General features: G+C 44.1%; 1 protein-coding gene across 1 annotated transcript; it reads right to left on the bottom strand.

Moving 5' to 3' along the window:
• Positions 1 to 15351: 15351 nt before the first annotated feature.
• On the bottom strand, positions 15352 to 21709 carry LOC135395275 (exosome complex component MTR3-like). Its single transcript, XM_064626511.1, has 9 exons — positions 21419 to 21709; positions 20671 to 20728; positions 20526 to 20604; positions 19604 to 19778; positions 17883 to 17943; positions 17727 to 17812; positions 17582 to 17641; positions 15976 to 16089; positions 15352 to 15530 (listed from the first exon to the last, which is right to left on the bottom strand). Exons 1-9 carry the CDS (start codon positions 21497 to 21499, stop codon positions 15369 to 15371), a joined length of 876 nt encoding a protein of 291 aa, XP_064482581.1. The 5' UTR covers positions 21500 to 21709; the 3' UTR covers positions 15352 to 15368.
• Between the last annotated feature and the right edge of the window lie 7 nt (positions 21710 to 21716).

Consider the following 21716-nt stretch of genomic DNA (forward strand, 5'->3'; position numbering starts at 1 on the left):
AGTTGCACACTACATTTCTCCAAGTAGTTGATAACTACTTTTTAACTACAATGAGGTAGTTTAACTAGTAGTTTAACTACATGTAGTTAACTACTGGCCATCACTGCAAACTACGGTCGCGTACCAGGGGATCCCATCATACAAAGCAAGGCCCAAAGCTGGTGATTCGTATAATTTCGATCTCCAAATTCACCCCGTCCTCTGTTTCTTTAGAAAACGAAAAAAGAAAAAAAAAAAGATAAATGCAGGCGGAACGCAATCGTATCCAATCCATCAGGCTGCCTCGGACGAGTTATATAGCGATGGCAGTGAACTCGCAGAGTTTCGCAGAACGGATGTTCAGCCTGATCCATCAGAACAGATCGGTGGTCCGCTGACCGCGCACGCAAGCAAGCAAGAACAACACCAAAAAGGAAGGGCCTACCTGGTCGAAGAAGAGCCGGTCGAAGGCCCCTTCCAGGAAACGAACATCGCTGGTGTATAGGCAGTCTGCCGCTCGTTCCCGAACATCTTGAATGCGTCTTGGGGTCTTTGACACGGTCCTGCGTACATAAGTTACACTGTTTCACTTTTTAGCCGCTTCTCCAGCGGGTTTCGATTCCGCGTTTCGCACACGGTTGGAAGACGCTCCTCGTCTGACAGCATTACAGAAGTGGCGGGCGTGTGCTAGCGCAGTGTTTCCCAAAGTGTGGTCCGCGGACCCCTGGGGGTCCGCGAGAGTGTCTGTGGGGGTCCGCGGCCATCCCTCACATTTGAGTGAGGATTTTCGTCCCCACAAACACGCGCTCGTACATGCTGCCCGATTTCCAAACACCCAGAACTTCCAAAGTTGCTACAAGCACGCTTCAACGGCTAGCTTCTAATTTTTGATAGAAAAGTCCTGCAATGCACGTTTGTCCGCGTCATACACATACAAACAAGAAGAAGAAACCAGTCCGGAATCGTTTCTGAAGCTGTATCGAAAGCATGCAGCAGCTGACGAGGTTGCTGGTTATGCACTCGCTGTGACGGTGTGTGTGTGTGTGTGTGGGGGGGGGGGGGGGTCCGTGAATTGGTTCTCATCGCTTCCGGGGGTCCGTCACCCCAAAAAGTTTGGGAAACACTGTGCTAGCGGGCGTATCGTGTTCTTCGAGCACCGGTGCGCAGATCCAGAGCTCGCAGGGTAGAGATGCTCGACCCAGAAAATGGGGTGCCGATAGGCCGCTGTTAGGTGGGTCATATGTCATATTATTAAAACACTCGGGTATATATCCACATTTTACGTGATGTCTTCAGATGAAAACGGTTCGAACTCTCCTCCGTGGATACGCCGGAATGCATACACTCCAAGAAAAACAAGGAGTGAAGTGAGCAATTACAGATTCTAGACCTCTAGATTGGAATTACTCCGTATATCTTCGTCCCAAGGCTCTGAAATTTACTCCCAATCGCTGAAGATAGCTCCAAAAGTTCAAACTTCCGCGTATTTAGTCCGAAAGGGACAAATGATATACTGGCAACGCATCTAGACCCAAATCAGCTAAAAGTACCTTCTGTTTACCTTTCTCTCTCTGTCACACACTTTTTTTTTCCTCTTGTATGTTGCAGCATGTTGCTTTTTGCTGTTGTATGTTTGTATATACCGCTGGAGTGGCATTTGATATAGCATTTCCTCCCAGTCTAAATTTTTGAAATCACGTCAGCAACTGAAAAGCTGAGACAACTGAAAAACTGTAAATACTCCTAATGGAGACGTGAACGGATTTATTAATTTGATATCTTCGATCGATCAAGTAACCTTTGGGTACTAAAGTCTTGAGAATGTATTCAGGTAAGATGCCAAATGTTAGAGACCTCTTACCTTGCGTGTAAATATACAACCAATTTGATTTTTTTTTTTTCTATGCAAGTCTTCTCTAGACTAAACGAACTTCAAAGCCAGCACAGACCACATCAGCGTCGACGAAACAAGCTTTGGCTGTAGATTTATAATCCTCCTAAGAGATTTAAACACTGACATTGGGGAATATCAACGATATGACAGAAATTTCAAAACGATCTCCTGGACGGTAGACTTTTTCACGTCGCAAAGGTGTTATGTGTTTGGCCCTGCAGCAAAAGGGATATGCAACTCTGACCGCGCTTGTAAATTTTACTGCACAGTGTTCTTTTGCATCCGTTTATTAGGTTTTGTGCACTGCCGGTCTGTGATGTTGTGACTGTTGCCGTATTATACCGTATCTTTTTTGTTGCTATTGCGCTGTCGTTGATGCTGCGGACGTGTTATCGCTTTGTATATAATTGTGGCCCAGAGACTGTTATTTCTATTTTTTTATACTGTATTTGTCTTCTTTCTTTTTTTTTCTTTCTTTTTCTTTTGAGTTGCAGAATTGGTCGGGTGCCGGATTCGATTACTCCCTATATTTTTAATTTTACTTATCAACTTATCAAAACGATCCCCAGGATTTATTACAATTTACAACAACACAGCACGCGTTTTCAAAAGAATGGCTAACTTATGGAGCTCACTGAACTGTAAATCTCAGTGGCTCTTTCAACAGCCATCAAGCACAATCAACAAGTACAGGTACAAGCAACACAGGGGGGGGGGGGGGGATATGTTTATTGAAAAAAAAAAGAACGGGGAAAGGTTAGTCAGGCAGAGACCGATTTGCTATTCCTTTCATAAAAAGAAAACGAAAAAGAAAGAAAACGACAAAAACGAAAGAAAACAAAAAAGGAAAGGAGACGAAAAAAAAAAGGAAAGAAAACGAAAAAAAAAAATAACGAAAACGAAAAAAAAAAGAGAGAGAGAAAAGAAACACGCACAACAACAGGTAATCAAGTTTAGTCTTTGGAAAGTTGAAAGTGGTGAGTTTCCACACGACTTGAGTCTCTCCCAGTTTCTGTTGGGAACTGTGAGCGGAAGTGCGACTTATGGGAAAACACCACACTATACAGACGTGCATGCTCGCAGGAAAAACGCGACAATATATGACGGACTTAAGTCGGTTTACTGTGCCGTATCTTGTGCGCCGAGCTCAGCCTCTTATCAGTGTCCAGTTTTTCACGCCTGCAGCGTATTCCGTTTGGCGGCAATTCACATAACGCGGAGGTCGTCCAATACACCACAAGCAAGCCATGGGAATGTCGCAAGCAACGGTTCTCTTCAAGAAAGCGTGGGTGATCCAAGATTTCCTTGATCGCTATCCTATCCCTTGGTCACTGTGCTGCAATAAACCTTCAGCTGATTTGACGTAGAATTTGTGTCTTCCCGATAGCTTATCGGGGGGACTGGAATCTAAGACATTCCATGAAGTTATGACATTACGGCGTTGGTGTAGGGCTAAATTAATTAAGGGAATTAACTTATTTGTTAATTACTGACTAATTTAGCTTAATTAATGAACACGTCCAAGTGAATTCTACGCCCTAAAACCTGCCGGACCTCTGCAACGAATCTTTTACGTAATCTTTTACGGACTTACGGAGATAAACACGGAATATGTAACAACTTTCTAATATGTATTAAAGCATATTTTAATTTAATAGTTATAAATACTAACTCGACAACTAACTAGTTTAATAATTGTTGATACAAACTAATACCTCACGTAATACCTATTTAATATCGATTTAATACGGATATTCATCACCTACCTCCTCGAAGTTTTATTTGCTACACAGCCGCCCGGCAAAAGAAGAAAAAAAAACAAAACAAATGAAACGAATACAAAGAACACACAATGAGCCCCCCGCTTACCATGCACAACGGTATCACTTCTTTATACACGGTTCACGCTGCCCACGCACGCACGATGAGGGAAACCCACAAAGAAACGAGCCGATGAGCTTTTCGTCGCGAGTTCAATAACACACAACGCCGCTTGAATCGACCTAAGCGAAAGCGGAGAAAAGCCAGCCTGAAACGAGTTTACATCAGCGAGCTTTGCGACTTTTCGTTTTTCGCCACACGCAGGGTTCAATGCTCCGCCCTTGTCTTTTATGTTTACACCGAAGAACACAAACACAACCGAGAAATGGCATCGAATACACGGTCACGAGTCCTCTATATATGAGGGAAGCTGCGGTATAGGCAGGCACGACGAATTCGCGTGGATCAACAATGTATACAAGCCGTAATGGGTGGGGCAGGCTGAGAAAACAATCACTGCAACTATAACTGGAGCTGGGGTAGACTACATTTGGGGTTGACTAGGCGCCTTCGATTATTGGCGAGGGTGCGCCCGATCACGATTCGATGGAGTGCATTGTATAGTTGATCTTCATTTCTGAGAAACAGTCGCTACGATGCTGTAAGATATGGGTTGCCTGGTTCAGGTTCGACATCGCGAAGTAAAAAGCGAATAGCGCTGCTGAGAGCACGTTATATGGAGTCCCGACTTCATGCGTTATACTTCAATATTATATGGTCGCAGCTCATCAGCAAAGCTGGTGAGGCCTTAGCTGCATTCACGTCGTTGCGGTCAACGACAGGGAGAAAAGAACTCTTAAGAAGTAGGCAATTACGCCAAAACGAAGTACCCGTCTTGCCTTGCCTGGTCGCAGTCTCCGCAGGCAGAGAAGGAGGTACAAGAGATAATACAGTATAAGTGCAGGCAAGCTGGTGAATAAATTCCGTAGCTGAAGAACTGAGCTGAACCGGGGAACTCCCCGTGTGTGTGTCTGTCGTTCTTCCTAGTGTCCAAGCTCAAGTTTCTTCAACTATGGACGTACAAGAGGCCTCCTTCCTGCCCTGGACAGTAGACGCGGTGTGAATTACCTTGGCGCTTGAAAGGAAATTGAGGCTTAACACCCTTCGAAGCGTCCGATTACCATACCAAACTTTGATTTCCACAGTACTGACACACCATCAAGATAAAACGTCCAGGTAGTATAGCGTCGATGCGCTTAAATAAATAGATGTCACAGACAGTCTTGTTGAGTGAATGCATCGTTCGTGCCGTAGAATTTCGAAGCCTCGTCGGTGCGAATACATTGTACCCTGATGGTGTCCCTCGCACGCTCGACAGAATTGGAGTTTGGGACACGTGTGCGCCACGCCAACACGCAGGACCGTCGGGTCGACAAAATCGTTCCACGGACCTACCACTGTGTCGTCCCTCGTGATCACAGCTGTCTCGCAAAGTAAAGCCACGAAATTGTTATAGGTACAGGAGGACGGTCACTGACCGAAGAGACATGGGCGGTTTTTCAAAGTGAGGCTTCACCACATTTGAAAATTGGAAGGGAATACAAACAGCAGGGAACGGCAGTCCTTCTCTGTATTTCCACAACCGCCAAGAGGGCCGGAAGAGTGTCGCGAAAATTCCGAGATTTTGTGGATTTTTGTTGTATGTGGTTCAACGCGTCATACACGCACTGTACTACGCGCCAGAGCATAGAGTTGAAAATATAATTAATTTTCTACGCGTCGTAAGATGTCGGGATACAAAACCTCAAGGAAACTTCGTTGCCGAGCTCTGGCCTCAAAAGAGCCAGATCGAGCCTTGGTCATATCCATTGGTCGTCGAAAGCACATGACATCGCCCGCGGACGCCTCAATGACGTCACGACGGATGGGTTTCAGTATTTTATGCCCATCTGTCAAGGAGGCTGTGTCACTCTGCATAAGTCCTGGTCTACAATAATAGCGTGTCCCGGATGTGCTAGGGATCTCCACGACCCATGACCTCACTCCAAGCTTCATCGCTAAAACAGACCTGTTTCTGTGCCGGTACTGGCGCGTCGTTGTCGACATCTACGTCCCTCCAAGATACACGTCTACTACTATACCACCCCGTTTTGCTCTCAAACTTGGAATGCAGGAACACATCGATGCCGTCTTTTACATTCATCCGGCACGGTCGACTTATGAGCCGAGGTGTCACAACCTCTTTGTGCCCGCCATGATATTATGAGCCAGCGCTGCCAACGAGGAAGTTGTGAGACACAAGGACAAGGGCACTCATCAGGAATCAGTCCATCATCCACCCTCCAATAAGAAATGAACGCTGGACATTCCGTGCTGTGTCGTCACACGTGTTCCTTCCTCACCGTGTCACGCGGATGGCAACGAGCGCGTTTGTTACACGGTGTTATATAATTATCGGCTTCCTTGGTGCGCATCGGCACTGGAAGTATTCATGAGCAGCGGGAGCTATCCGTTTTTGAAAACAGCGCTTGTGCTCCGTGAAAGCTGTTGCAACATTGACGAGCCGCCGAAGGCGACACATTGTAACAGTCTGTATTTTCTCTTTCCTGGATTTGTAGCAAAGGACACGCTAAGGAAAACGTTTTTGCGTGCGACGAGATGCGTGTAACGAAACGATTCATTTAGCTGCGCAGGTGAATGCAAGACAGTTCCAGATGACTCATATGGAGAATTCACTCTTAGGAGGTCCAGAAGAAATGCTTCCTGTTCACAAAAAAAAGTTCATATACAGGGTGTCCACTGTAACTACAGAAGTAAATTTTAAAAATAGAAGAATCACTTATTCCCAGTTTTAACCAAAGGCGATGTACTCTACGCCTAAAGGCCCACCTTAGGAGGGCACAGGCAAGCTCCTGCGTCGATGCATTAATTAACTTTCGTTAATTAACGTTGTAATTATCAATGAGAGGAGAATGACCCAATGGAAACATCGAGTCTCTTGGGGTCACTGGTAACATTGCCGTTTTCAGAACAAAAATCGGGACAGTTATAGCCCGAGGAAAGGACCTGGAAATAAGGCGATCTGGTGGCCATTTTTTCGACGCTCAAGTAGAAGTAGAAGCGCTCCCGTTTTCCTTTCCTCCCCCGCATACAGAGGAAGAGAAAACAGGAGCGCTCCTACTTCAACGTCGGAAAATGACCACCACATCACCTTATTTCCAGGCTCTTTCCTCGCGCTATAACTCTCTCGATTTTTGTTCTGAAAACGCTAATGCTACCAGTGACCCCACGGGACTCGATGTTCCCATTGGGTCAGTCTCCTATCTTTGATAATTAAAAAGTTAACTAACGAAAGTTAATTAATGCATCGACACAGGAGCATGCCTGTGCCCTCTTAACGTGGGCCTTTAGGCGTAGAGTACATCACCGTTGGTTATAACTGGGAAAAAGCGAGTTTTCTATTTTTAAAAATTACTTCTGTAGTTTCGAACCCGCAGCTGTCTGATTACCGGTCAGGTGCATGTGCGACATTTTTATATATACATATAATTTTGATATATTTTTAGATGTCTGTCACAGATACGAGCCAAAGTGAACTTATAAACGCCCGCGCAGCATATAAGTTCACTGCGCATTATGAGATGGACATCGCATTATATTGGCAAAAAGACTTCTTTACTGCTATGAAAGTCTTTTGGCACTTGCCGAAGCGTTCGCGTTACCGCGCATTTTCTCTTCACGTTACAGCCAATGCATTTTGAGACTCCATCTCTAGAACAACGTTGCGTGCTTCGAGCGCACTTTAATTTCGCTAATGTCGGGAAAACTCTCCTTGTATCAAGATGAAGAAGGGCCACTTCGACCTTGCGGAGGGCATTAGGAGCCTTTATAAGCTGGCTCGCATCCAATCGCCACCGGGTTCACCTTCAAGTGTATGTTTACCAGATTCACACTAGGCCACCAATTGGGAGCGGACATTCAAAAGTGATCTCCGCTTTGAAGAGCTATTTAAGAACGGAAAGTGACACAACAGCGACTCGCGACGTATAAGTGTCGAACTTGGCATTCAACGCGGAATGCGTTATATGAAGAGCGAAAAAACAGGAAAGAGCGTGGCTGGTACCAGCAAGTTTTATGGGAGACAAGACGCCAGAAAACGTCCCTCTGACGCAAAGCCGATGCCGGGATGATTATTATAATTTGCGAAGCAGATCCGCAGCATCAGGGCAGCAAGCTTCAGGTGGGAGTACTCCTCAACTTCGGTGAAGATATGGTAAAGTAGCTTTGAAGAAGCGACATTTAGTATCCGTGTTTTTCTTTGCGTTCGCTTAGTACGTTTCAGTTAAACAAACACGGTTCTTTTCGTTTTATTTTTATTATATCATTTAGAATTGCTCGAAACCTTGCTTCATTCATCAAGCAGCCAATCAGGAGCCACCATCTGTCATATCAGTTCGTAATGAAATTGATAAAAGGGTCCGGAACAAGCACCCACGAGCGAAGCAGTATGACCTTGAAGACCCGGCCCGATCTCCTGGCGTGACGCAATGAAGCAGCCGCGATGCCTTACTTCTCACCGAATATTCGCCCGCTACGGAGCCACGGAGAAGGCGCGGAGCTAGTTGTGGGGGATCATGGAACTCTCTACGTAACAGAGTGACGTCAGTAGCACTCGGGATCTCTAAAGGAGTTAGGGGTTTCTACAGGATGTGTAGAAAAGCCCTCGCGCGCACGCGCTGCCGGTAAGCTAGGACCGTCGTCCCTGGGGAAGCGCATAATATATATGCTGCGCGGTACGCCGCGGTCAAAAAAAAAAAAATCTATATTGAAGATGTCGGGCGACTTAGAAGTTTTGGCTAGTGGCCACTGTACCTAGCGGTGGAACAAGAAGCAGTTGCGAGATACTGCACTGCGGCTTACTGTGAATGAAGAAAACTCCGCATTCACATGTAAGCCATTTACACGCCTTGATGGATTAGGATCAGCGAAGCGCACGGATTACCTTGTTTCGGTATTTGCGCCCACCAGTGATAATTGCAGCTGAAGCATATCTGCACTTGGCTAAATTTCCACGTCGAACAAATTTTTTAAAGTTTACGCTTCTCTCTCTCTTTTTTCGGTATTTAAGTGATTGACATTCAGAAGCTTATCCAGAATCCCAATAATCGAACAGAAATAAGTCTTTCTTATATCTCATTATATACCATTCTGCATCGTAATGAATTTCAAAAGCCCCCGTTTTTTGTGATCGTTCAGAACGCTTGACTCATAAAGCGGTAAACTTCACACCCAATCAACGAATGAGATTCCTACTCACGCACGTTGCCACTGGATCCGGTAGGTACGCTATAACTTCACAGCGACGTTATCAACGACCCACGCATTCACTCTATTTCGAGCGGAGCGATAAACGACTGGCGATTAGGCAATACATTAGACCCCAAATGTTGCTGGAACCTGCGGTAATTTTGTAAGTACCCTCAGGGCATTCCAGCTAACGGGGTTTTGCCATTCTGCAACAAAAACATCACGTGACCGTACCTTGAATGGCCCCATTGAGGCGCAGCCCATTCACGCTTGGGAGTCCATGCACCACGAAAAGCAAGAGTCGCATCCCATACCTCCAACGGCGATTTACTGGGAGGTCAATCACGGATTCTGGTCGTCCTACGGCTTCTACTACTCGACGGTGACCAACAATGGGTCTCTTTATACCTTTCAAATGCATGCAAAAGAGAGCAATGACGCCATCGGGGTCACTCAAGAAACAAAGCGTGGTCGAACTTTCGGCTACAATGCGAGGCTTTGTGCGATACTCCTTTGGGCCTCTTAGTCCAAAATATCCGCGAGTCCTTTCGTCCCTCCACGAATGACGTTCGCCCGTATTTTTTTATCCAAGTTCACGGGCGAACGTTGCACGAAGTACAGTCACAAATAGGGACACCACTGTTTAGTGACTCTAGCACAAAGTGTTGGTGTTTAGGTGCTTTATGGCAGAAGGGCAGCTAGGTAGCACAAAGTTGTCACACTGAACACGATGTGTTTGTTTGATGAAAGTGTCCGAGGGTCAGATACTTACTTTGCACGATCTGAGTCGTAAGACTGAAAGGCGAATCCAAAAGTCGTATATGTAAGCAAGCTGGGGTAGATGCGAACAAGGTAAGGTGAAGTTATACCGGGTGTTTCACGAAAATCCCTCAGGTGAACAATTCGGAAACGACTGGCGGCATCAAATAACTTTCTTTTTTTGTGAACATCCTTGAGATGGAATAGAGAAATAGGAGGCAAGCCTGCTGGTGCGGATGCGATGAGGGAAACATCTCATTGGTTTGAGGAGTAAGCATAGGAACATGAACAGGGCCAGGGGAACACGAAGAAACCTGAACACAGAAGGAATCCATGAGGTATCGGCCGCGAGCTGACCAATGTGTGGCTCATTTACGTACGCTCATTAATTAAATAAAAAAAACAATTTTTAAATTTTTCTTTGGACGCTTTCGGCGCCTGTACCGTAGCGAAAGGGGCCCGCCCTCAGCGAGAAACATCCCCGAAAAAATCCGGCGTGACATTTAGTGATTTTTTTTTTTTTTTCAGTAGTTAATTGGTTTCGGTATGCATATTTCTTGCGCGGAGTACCGCAGCAACGCGCTCTTTCGCTCAGCCATTCGGCTCTCAATTCGGCTCAGCTATTCGGCTCACAACCAGGAGGATGAACACATGTTCGTCCTACTGGTTCACACACTGGGGGATCTCCGTGAAACGCCCGGAATGTTACTTAACGGAAAAGGCCGTCACATCGCAACCTGCCGAACCACGCTCTAGTGACACTGAACGAATTCAATTTTCGAACGACTTTGCATATAGCGAGGAGCGTATAATCGCGCGCGCCTTGGGTAGGCGACGACTTTTCGCTCGCCATTTGCTACGTGGATTGAGTCAGCCACAGGTTGTTTTCGTTTTCGCACTTCTGCTTCGGCACTTATTTGCATTATTTAAAAAAGCTACTTGCTAAGTCGATGGAAACGCAACCTACCCTGCAGATACAGATCCAGAAGACCTCACGATGCTTAAAGGAGCAGCGAAATGTCATATAGGATTGCTCGAAAACGTTCCTAAATAATCGATGCGGCAGGGGCTCACGCAGATAACACTGGCGGCCACCTGAAGGTTCTGAAATCTCCAGATGATACCAGGACCGATGTCGTCTTATTGTCGGTTGTTCTAAACGCGCGCAAGGGTATTTGCCAAGTTTAACACAAGTCTCTGTCCTTCGGTTTCTGTTCAGCTTCAAATACTACTAACAAGTAGAAACTGTGGACGATAGTCAATTCTCGAAAAACTTCTGCGATTAAAATCTACATGAAGAAGAAGCCCCCTACAGGTGTACCACTGCTCACAACTGTAGGCTTTATTGCTCATAAAAGCATAAATTTAGTTTATATTGACACTAATTAATTTCTCATGCAAGGTATTTATGAAAGCATATTACAGTACGTAAATACTACACCCACTTTTCCACCCATGCATTTTTTATTTATATTTATATTATTTACACAAGCCTACGTAGCACATGTAATGTGTACCAACACACCCAGCAGCAGTGACTTCATCACCTTTGCAAAACAGTGAAAATGGTAGTTGCAAAACCTGTTAGTATCATTTCACTTTCCATGGTTAAACAAACAAACGTCACTCATTTCTCTAGTACAGGTTGGTTTTTGATGTATGCGAAGTTTCTATGCTCAATGAAAGCTACATAAGTAATTGTTTTTGCATGTCATGGATGGGGGGGGGGGGGGGGTGAATTTGCAGGTTAATCAAGACCACACGATCCGATTTCAAGATAATCCTGTATTTATCTTGAGCAGCATGTGTAAAGTCCCTGAACGGTGGTTTTCCGCACACACTCTCATGTTGCACAGGGAAGCTTGCAGAGCACAGTGCCTGCTATTGATCTCACTCAAAACGTCATTAAAAAGACAATGATGTCGCTCAGATTGCTCTGCAAGACTACAGTACCACATACAGTAGCCTCCCTTCAGCTATGTGATGCAAGTGTGGCAGATAATATTCCTGAACCCTAAAGCAATATGTTGGGGCTTTAGAACCCCCATCAGGCTTTACAGCCTTTTGTTCTGAAGCTGAAGCATGTTTCACTAACAAAAAATAAATAAATAAAGATATACACGCAACACTTACCACTGAAGAAGAATGACATGGGCATTCCTTACATATTAGATTCATTTCGTTTGTATAAGTCTATTGACATGAATTCTCTGGGCAGGAAGGTGCACAAAGTGACGCTGAAAACAAGTAGCTTTTATCCAATATGTTCCTTGCCACGTAAATGTGCTTCTGTTTGAGCTCCCCGTGCCCATTCGACATGTAATATTTTATGTCTCGAAATATTTCTGCCTTCCACTTACTCAGCTTCAAAGGTGTCTAAGAAGTGAAATAATTTTATGCCACCTTCAAAAGGAATCTTTTTGATCAAATATCCAGCAAAGAAAAATAAAACTCTCTTTACCAACACTCAGCAATGGTACCTTTTCCAAGCACACGTTTCAAAAAGACGTGTCTCTTCATCCCACGAATGACACAGGGCATCTTGCGCTATCTAAGGCATGTCTACAAAAAGTAAATAATATAACTTACCTCTGCACTGTTGCAGTGCAGACATGTGGATAGTTTCACAAAATGTTCATCTGCAGAAACCCATTTCAGGGAGCCACTGGCATCATTCATGTACAGCTCTCAAACTACCGTATTTTTCGGTGGATAACGCACGCTTTATACATTGACAAAAGTGTCGTAAAAGGGCACTGCATGTCATCTACCAGTGCACGCTATGCATCAGAGTTTTTTAAGGGAGGATACTGGGCGATCTTGTGTGGGGTCCAAAGCGGCAGTCTCTTTGGATATCATCAGGTGCTTAACCTCGGGTAAAAAAGGACACCGGGCTTCCCAAGTTCTGGATGGATAGCAACCTTTTCTGCAGTGTTCTTGACTGAGGGTGACATGGCGATCGTGAGCCAGTCTAGGGTCAGGGAAAGGTTCGATTGTGCCAAAGACACAATAAACAACTTGTACTCAACGTTCAGCTTTTTGTTACTGCGTACATTAAGGGCAAACGAAACACTTTGTTCCCGCTCAATAGTATAGTGTTGGGATCTTCGGGGACTGTGGTGCGCGTTATACATTGAACCTTTTCTAATTTACGCAAATTTCAGGGGGTACACGTTATACACTGGAAAATACGGTATGTTTGTGGTGTTTGGCGAGCAGAAGATATGTAGCATAAGGAAAATGTGATTCCCTGAAAACTGTCATTGAGTAGTGACTATAGCTGTTAGCTGCAAAGATGAGATTCCATGCAAACACAACTTCAGAATTGTGCATAATACTGTGACAGTTGTAGACTTGTGAAGAAAGGAACGGCACGCTTTTATGCAGGGTTGATTTCCGAAAATAACAATGCTTCCATTTCTGTTTCCAGTACCTAAGAGACTAAATTTTTTGTTTCCGTTTTGGTTTCCAGCAAAGGCAATAAAAATATTTTCATTTCTGTTACTACACCCGTTTCCTGCACAATTTGGGTATCTAACATTTCTGTTTCTGGTAACGCACTCTACTTTCAATGTCATACTTGAAGTAGGAAGACACGGAAGACGTATGTGGCCATTTCTGTTTCTACATCCGTTTCCTGCACAATTTGGGTATCTAACATTTTTGTTTCTGGTAACGCACTCTACTTTCTATGTCATACTTGAAGTAGGAAGACACGGAAGCCGTATGTGGTCATTTCTGTTTCTACATCCGTTTCCTGCACAATTTGGGTATCTAACGTTTCGGTTTCTGGTAACGCACTCTACTTTCTATGTCATACTTGAAGTAGGAAGACATGGAAGACGTATCTGGTCATTTCTGTTTCTACATCCGTTTCTTGCACAATTTGGGTATCTAACGTTTCTGTTCCTGGTAACACACTCTACTTTGTATGTCATACTTGAAGTAGGAAGACACAGAAGACGTATGTGGTCATTTCTGTTTCTACATCCGCTTCCTGCACAATTTGGGTATCTAACATTTTTGTTTCTGGTAACGCACTCTACTTTCTATGTCATACTTGAAGTAGGAAGACGTATGTGGTCATTTCTGTTTCTACATCCGTTTCCTGCACAATTTGGGTATATAACGTTTCTGTTTCTGGTAACACGCTCTACTTTCTATGTCATACTTGAAGTAGGAAGACACCGAAGACGTACGTGGTCTCCCCGACCTCTCATACTTGGCCATTTTCTCGGTACAGAGTCAGGCACCCACTTGGCACAACTTCAGTACAAACTCGAGCACAGCCAACAGTATTTTAGCTGTGCGCTTATTGCGTCGAGGTTTTGTCTGGATTGGATTTTGTCCAGATTGGATTGGATTGTATTATTTTTATAATCACAAGAAGCTTGTGAGCCCCTGCTGAAGCCGCTCTGCATGTATCATTCACATTGTCCATATGTATTTTGCCATCAAATCAATCTGATGACTGATGATGAGATGTGAATGAAAGGATACTAATATATGCATATTTATTTATTAATACCCTCAAGGCAAAGCACCACAGAGGGGAGTGGTGGTTAGCTATAATTCGATGGAACATATCAGCATTCATACAAAACAATGATGATGGAATGTGGTTCCAATTCACGCTTGTTCTTGGTATAAAGGAATGAAAGATTATTATATGTGTATTAAGAGGAAAGGTAAGGGAATTACGTTACATGGACTCCGTTTCTGTTAACGTTTCCAGACTTAAAATTTGTTTCTTTTTCTATATTTGTTTCCTCCGGAATTTGGGTATTTAATGTTTCTCGTTTCCGTTAACCAAGCCTGCCTTTATGATTCTCAACCTATAAACCATTAATTGCTATAAACAATAAGTGAACAAAGGGGATGCAAATAGGGAGGCAAGAAAGGCTACCGCCTTATGCATTGCACCCAGGAGGGACCTGCAGTAGGAATGCAGGCAACAGAGAGAGCCCCCATGGTGCAATTTACATCTAGTCTTGCTCCAGCTTGTATGAACACCATGCCAGCCCATTATAAAAAATGAGCACCCAGCATGGAGTTATTTCATGGTTCCCAATCAATTTTGGTAAAAAAACTCGAGGGTCTTTCCAGGGTCCTTTACCTGGGACATACTTCTGCACTGGAGCTCCGCGTGAACAAGAAAAGGATGCAAAATCAAGGGTTTTCCAGTACAATGAAAAATTCCAGTGTTTTCCAGATTTTGAAAACTGCATTTCGGGATACCAGGGTATCCAAGGGTTTGAAGGGCCGGTGGAACCACGTTTTTGGGCTGGATTATGTTCAATGTACTAGAGGCAACATAGTGACAACAGGTGCTCTGTTAGAGAGTGTACTAGAGCATGCACTTTTTTGCTGCATAATATAAACCCCCCGAGACTAGGGAACATGAAAGGACAGACACAAACACGAATACTCAAGAGGTTAAGTCTTGAGATTTCGTGTTTGTGTCTGCTCTTTCGTGTTCCTTAGTCTCAGGGTTTTACATTATGCATCAACTTCACCAGCTCGCTTGCTTCAGAGGAAAGAGAGCAGTTCCTCAAATTTCATCCACGTACGGGACAAGCACACCCGAAAGTCACACCGTCAACCTGAAGCTGCACTGTCAGCAGCAAGCAACAAGAGTGAGAGGTCATTAAGAAAGAGCAAATTACTTTTATGCAACTTGTTCACCAAGGGCAGGCAAAGGATGCATGTCAGCATCCTTGTCAGATTCTTCTGTGAGTAGGTCTTCCATTTTTGACTTGATTTCCGATAGAAGGGTATCCCGCACCACAGGATAAATCTTGTGGCAGGAACTAATCAGTGTTTTCATATTCTGTAAAACCACGCAAGTCCCATGAAACCCACTTGCAACATGAATGTTGTACTGAGCTGCCTCAAGAAACCACGTAAAACAGCAGTAGAAGGAATGCATTTAAAAAATGCTGCTGCCAGTCACATACTGCATTGCAGATAACAGTAACATGCTATCGACCATTACAGACAGATCTATAATGTGCACTCGTTCTGAAAGAGAGTCGTCAAATAAGAATCAAAACAGCTGTAGATCTGGCATTGTGGTTTCACTGGTTTCAGAAAGGCCATTCAATGCACAGGATATCTTACAAAACAAAGAATGTGAGCGCTGCACTGAGGACACAATGTCATTGATAGAAACTAGGAAGACTTCTGAAGAATTTTTGTTTCCTACCTCCCAGTCGTTGTAAAACAAGCGCTATTACCCTCTGCAACAGAGACAGGATGTATCATTGCATATTTACCAGGACTATAGAGGCAGCATCAAGCTCTCCATTCTGCACTAGTGCTGCCACTTGCTGCAGAGCTGGCATGAAGCCCAGTGTCATCTGACCAAAGCTTTGCTCCGAGTCACTTGGCTGTAAGACACGTCAGAACGGCTTATTTGTGTTGGACCTTGCACGGCACTGGCATAGAGTGGGTGCAATATATATATATATAACAGGATGTGACTTTGTTACGCGGGGACAAAGCTGTGATCGACAAAAGCGAAATGATGCTGACAAGCTAGTGCATGACTGCGAAATAAGCCTGAGACAAGGAGTACAGACAAATTTTCGACAATTTGTCTGTACTCCTTGTCTCGGGTTTATTTCGCGGACAAAGTTGTGAGCATACATACAAGCAGCATGGTGGAGATTCCAGAGCATGCTGTTTGTATGCATGCTCACAACTTTTCATTCTCTTTTTTTGAGATACCAGATGTGGAACTTGCATACGTAAGTAGCAGTACCAACACCACTGTAAGCTGTATGAAGGGTTGACATTAGTGCACTCAGGGTATCAACATAGTATCTGCTGCTAGTAGCATGAGATGTCCCCTTTATTGTGACTTCAATATCAAGAGTCCACATTGTCCTACTGTGTGACATATTGGTGGTGATGCATGATTGCATCATCAGTGGAACCGATAATTTGCAGAGACACGAACAATCTCAGCATATAAATACGGGGAAAGGGGAATTCATTGCCCATGAACGGGAATATTTAAATTTCGCAGACACGCCAATTATGTGTGATTAGCAAATTGTCCTTTTGCAAACAGGAGATTAGAGAGCTCTGTAGAACACCTAGTAACCACCCACACTTCAGCAAGAGCTCTGTTATCAGGGGTGAAAGATGGTGGCATGGTGAAGGTGGGCACATATCGCTGCCACAGTTTTAAGCCACGACAATATTTGTTGCGTTGGGTGAAGACATCATGTCAGGGAAGAAGCAGCACGGGGACATGATGAGTGTGTACCCTTGCACGTGAGATGGAATAAATGTTGGATGCAACATAGTTCATCCTCGTGGACAGAGTCATGCCTGTGCACTGAATAGTAATGCCTCTATTTTGCGAGGCGGCTTCCAAATACTGTGACTATTATCTAGATTATTTCTGTAAAGTTACGGTTTAAGTATTAGCAATGCATAGGGAGGCATACTGAAGTGGCTGTCCCGTCAGGAACAATCTGGCAACGAGGAAGCTACAAATGGTTGTGTGCATACACACATGAAGTGAGAATATGACTGTGCTTAGAAGTGATAATCAATGACATATGCCCTTCAAGAATCGTGCCACACATATGTAGGCGTTTGTGTAGTTACGCTACGCAGTATCACTTTCTCGCACGAATCGTTACATACAATGTTATTTACACCCGTACAACGCTGTCTGCTCTGGATGCTTCCATCCTGTATTTCTGATGGGTGGCGAAGACACCAGCAGTCTAAGCCCTTGCTTTTCTCTCTCTCTCTCACTTCACTTTTTCTCACAAGTGATCATGTACTTGTATCATTGATATGGTTAATGGACCAGGAATCTGCCATGTTAGACATCTGCATGAAACGCGAAAGTTATGTACTTACAGCGGCTGCAGCTTCTTCCCGAAAAGTTGGGTCCACCAAACAGCTATTTCCTTGTTGCCGCTGAAAACAAAACAAAGAAGCAGCAAAAAAAAAAAAGAAGCCAAATGAATACAGCACAACATTATTTCTCAGCCAGCATACTCACCACACTGCACCCGATAACAACATCATACATGTCTATTCCAGCATCAGCAAGGGCAAGACCTGCCGTCGTTATAGAAGCAGCCAACACTGAAATATGTTGTCCATTTGACATACCTCACATATGTAACTCGGGTCAGCTTTGAAAAACGGTACATACCTCCACCATCGTTTTCAATCACATAAACGAAGACGTCTATAGTAGCCTTTGGAAACTTGTACTGAAATAAAATGGCATACAGTTAAAAGGCAGGTAGCCCGCACAAAGAATATGGCAATCCTCGTACTGCTTTGATGAAAGTCACGGCACAACACACACATTCGGGACATAACATAGAGCAACACAGAATTTTCGCCATCAATACTTTCTGCGCTGTTTATATTGCCGCATGCTCATTTTCCTTTGCGGCTCTGTTATAGGGGGTGTGATTTTAGCGTGATGAAATGAAAACCCGGGCCCCGATGAACCCGTTTCGGCAACAATCTCTCGGGGAACTTTTCCGTACTACCCCGTAATTCCTGTCACTTGTCTGTCACATGAAGGTAATGCACTGTGTCGAGTCACCCATCTGGCGAACGGAAAGTTGGAAATCACTCCTGGCCTCATCACCCCTTTTTTGGGGATCCTCCGTCATAAAAGGGGCATGGAAGACACTTGGAACACATATCCTTTTACCGTGTGATGCAAACATACTACCTTCAGGGACCGTCATGCAAGATATTTCATTTGGGAAGAGTGAATTTCCTGAGAAAATTTGTTTACAGGAATGTACGCAGCAGCAGAGAGCCCACCCACGCTACTCCTGGAGTGTGGTGACATTAAGGTCTGCCAGCACTTTTTACTGGCTGCTGAGAATCGTCTGCTAGCACCAGTCGAGACACGGGACGGGCGGCACAAAATACTGCTGGAAAAAAAAGAAGGTGTGCACCTCTCTATTGGGCCGCCTGAGGGAAAGAGCATTTCCGACCCGCGAGATTGAATGCTCTCTCGTGCACCAGGATTGTGCACTACTGTCATACTTTTTGTGTGAATATATATATATATATATCTCAAATATATATATATCTCAGGACTTCTAGTTATAATTTCTGCTTCTTTTGACATATCTTTTATTGGGTCCTTCGGTGCTCCTATAACAACCCAACTGTGTACGCACTTGGCTGGACAAATGGTCTGTCAGGCTCTGTTGATACCATAATGGCCTGTTTGCTGTAGGAATTCGAGAAGACAAATCCACCAACCCCTGCTGCTTCAGGGCAAACTCTTACAGACCACTCTTATAGAGACAGACAACACACGACATATGGCACACAGTCCCATCCAGCCCAGAACAAAAAGGGTAGCTTCATTGTCCCTTCACTTGGTTAAGACCATTTGTTTTGGTTTACTCATGTGAGTTTAAGAACAGCAAACAAAAAAATAACGAGAAACGATTTGCGCTCAACGCAGATCTATGAGGATCAACATCAACGAGGTTCATGAATGTGAGGGTCAGAAATATACCAGCAGTTGAAGCTGCTGTAACTCTTAAGAGAAACTTAAGGGGGCCAAAAGTATGCTGGGCACCATGGCATTGTACCGGAGATTGGATCGGTGATATCAGTGTATCTACTTCGCAGGTACTTAAATTTCGCGATTTTTTTACGCTCGCGAAAAACGCAGAAAAAAAAAAAAAAAAAACGTCCAGCACAGAAAAAAAAAACAACAAGAAACACTTTTACAGTACGGCAATGTGGCCACAAGCGACCGCATGAGGGTGGTTACAAAATCTGAAACTTGTCCCACCCCTCTGGCGTCACTCCCATTGCTGCATTGTGACAATAAGGTTGAAGGTGAGAGTATCCATTAAATGCTACACTGTCTATGGCCAGTGTACTTACAAGGCACACAACTGGTGTGAGAGCATCTCTTAGAAGCTGAGAATATTGTAGGGCCTCATTATCTGACGTGGGCAGTCGACGGATGTGGCAAGAGTACGGGGCAAACCTCAAGTCACAGTTGACCTGCCCTCTTAGTGTGAAATCCTTTCTCCGAGCAATCTCTCTTGGGCCGTACCTGCAACAAAACAGAGACATCTGTGGCAAGTTGGCATCTAAGTGCCCTATTATGCACTGTTAAAAAAAACAACCAGCTACAGAGGCCATGGTGGAAGGAGGATCCTTACGTAGCATGCATCGTTTTATTAGCGTACAATAGACACAAGCAAACTTCAGTTAACACAAAGCTTTAGTTCTGATCTGGCAGTTTTGATGCACGTACATTTGCTCTTAGAATTCTTAGGCTCATTTGCAGCATAAGTGTGTCCACCTGCTGTACCTGACCTCATTAATGTGAACAGTGTATGTTACGCACAAATGGCTCTAACTTCATTTCAAGAACCCTGTATTTGAAATGTTTCTGGGGCAATCTGGAGTTGTTGATTGATTTCTACATTACAGTTGCATTTATGTGCGAGTTTCAAGCAGATGCTAAATCTCATCAGGAGAACGCTGTCTTCTTTTGTATAAAGAATGAAAAGAAACTGCGTGATCACATAGAGTTTTGGCTCGACGGTGACCTAAGTGTTAGCGACTGGTAAATGTAACGAAGGTGTGTGATCGAGATAAGGATAACCAAGGATTGTTGCTACTACAGAAAGCTAGAGTCGCATGATTAATGTAATTTATCTTTTAACATTGTTTCTGCAATCAAAATGATGTCTAAATTATTTTAGATGAGAATTTGTGCATGTGTTTGCCAGAGTACATACTTGTCACCTACCACGAAGTGCTTAAAGATGTGGCTCATGCCGTACGTACTTACACTGAACATACAACTTTTGTCTTCCCAACTTCGAGGTATGCTGATCCCTTTGCTTGGCTCACTACTCCTGTCTTCATAACTGTAACATAATGCCATTTAGCTAATAATAATTTCAAAATCAAAGCCCGTGGTAAATTCCTCTTACATAGTGGACGTATTTGGTCGTTTGAACGCCCATCTAATCTCCTTGGCTTATTGCACGGCTGAAAAACAAAACACTATACTATAGAAAACACACCAGAACAGGCAAACAAGTATTACAGAAGTTAGTGGATTTCATACTACTCTTGGGACTGCTTCTACATTACAAAATATACCGTGTACGCAAATGCGTTTTCGTTTGTATGGACCTACATGCCCTTTGCAAAGGGAGGCATGTTTACTATGGTTTGTAACATTTAAAATTCATAATACGAATACTACTATTGCAGGATAGATGTAGGCACTGAAACATGGCACACAGGGCATTACACAGGGCAGATGAGACGCTCTAGCTTCATCCATCGCATATGTAAGCTTGACTCAGCACTGAGGCTTGACAGTTGGCCTTGGTGACAGAGCACAAATTTTCTATTATCAAGAAATCTTCGAGAGGTATGCCGGAACAATTCTATTTGTATTGCGTAGAGCACCTGCTATGTCAGCCTTGTACTGTTCTAATGGGCGTACTTGACACCTTTCGTAATCTATACGAAACCCACGTCAAACTAATTACAACCTGTTGTTTGCATCGTAATAGGACCCAATGTCTCAGTTAGAGAATACACTAAGATAGTAGCAAGAACTGTAACATTTCTTTGCAGCTGCGACTCAAATGCCGCTCGCAAAGTGTCGGCGAGCAGACGCATGTGTGTGCGGCCGCATGCAAATACGGATCGTGAAAGGCACCATACCAGTTTATTGTTAATAACCTGGAATGGCGCATAGCTCCTCGTCCCTTCCGGGCCGCATATTCTTCTGGAATCTTTGGACATTTTTGCTAAAAGGTACTGAGTATTCGTTCGGTGCAATCAACTCACAACCACCGTGCTCACAACACAAACATGCCTGGCGCCATATTGTGATGACGATAACGATGACTCCTAGTGGAAAGCTCCGTGGTGGAAGCGAAGTTGGACGCAAAAGTTCATGACCACAATGCGTCTTTTCATGTTCGCGTTATTACAGAAAAAAAGTGCAATAACTGTGAGC

Source organism: Ornithodoros turicata, chromosome 5 (assembly GCF_037126465.1).
Source record: "Ornithodoros turicata isolate Travis chromosome 5, ASM3712646v1, whole genome shotgun sequence".
In the NCBI taxonomy this organism is placed as follows: Eukaryota; Metazoa; Arthropoda; class Arachnida; order Ixodida; family Argasidae; genus Ornithodoros; species Ornithodoros turicata.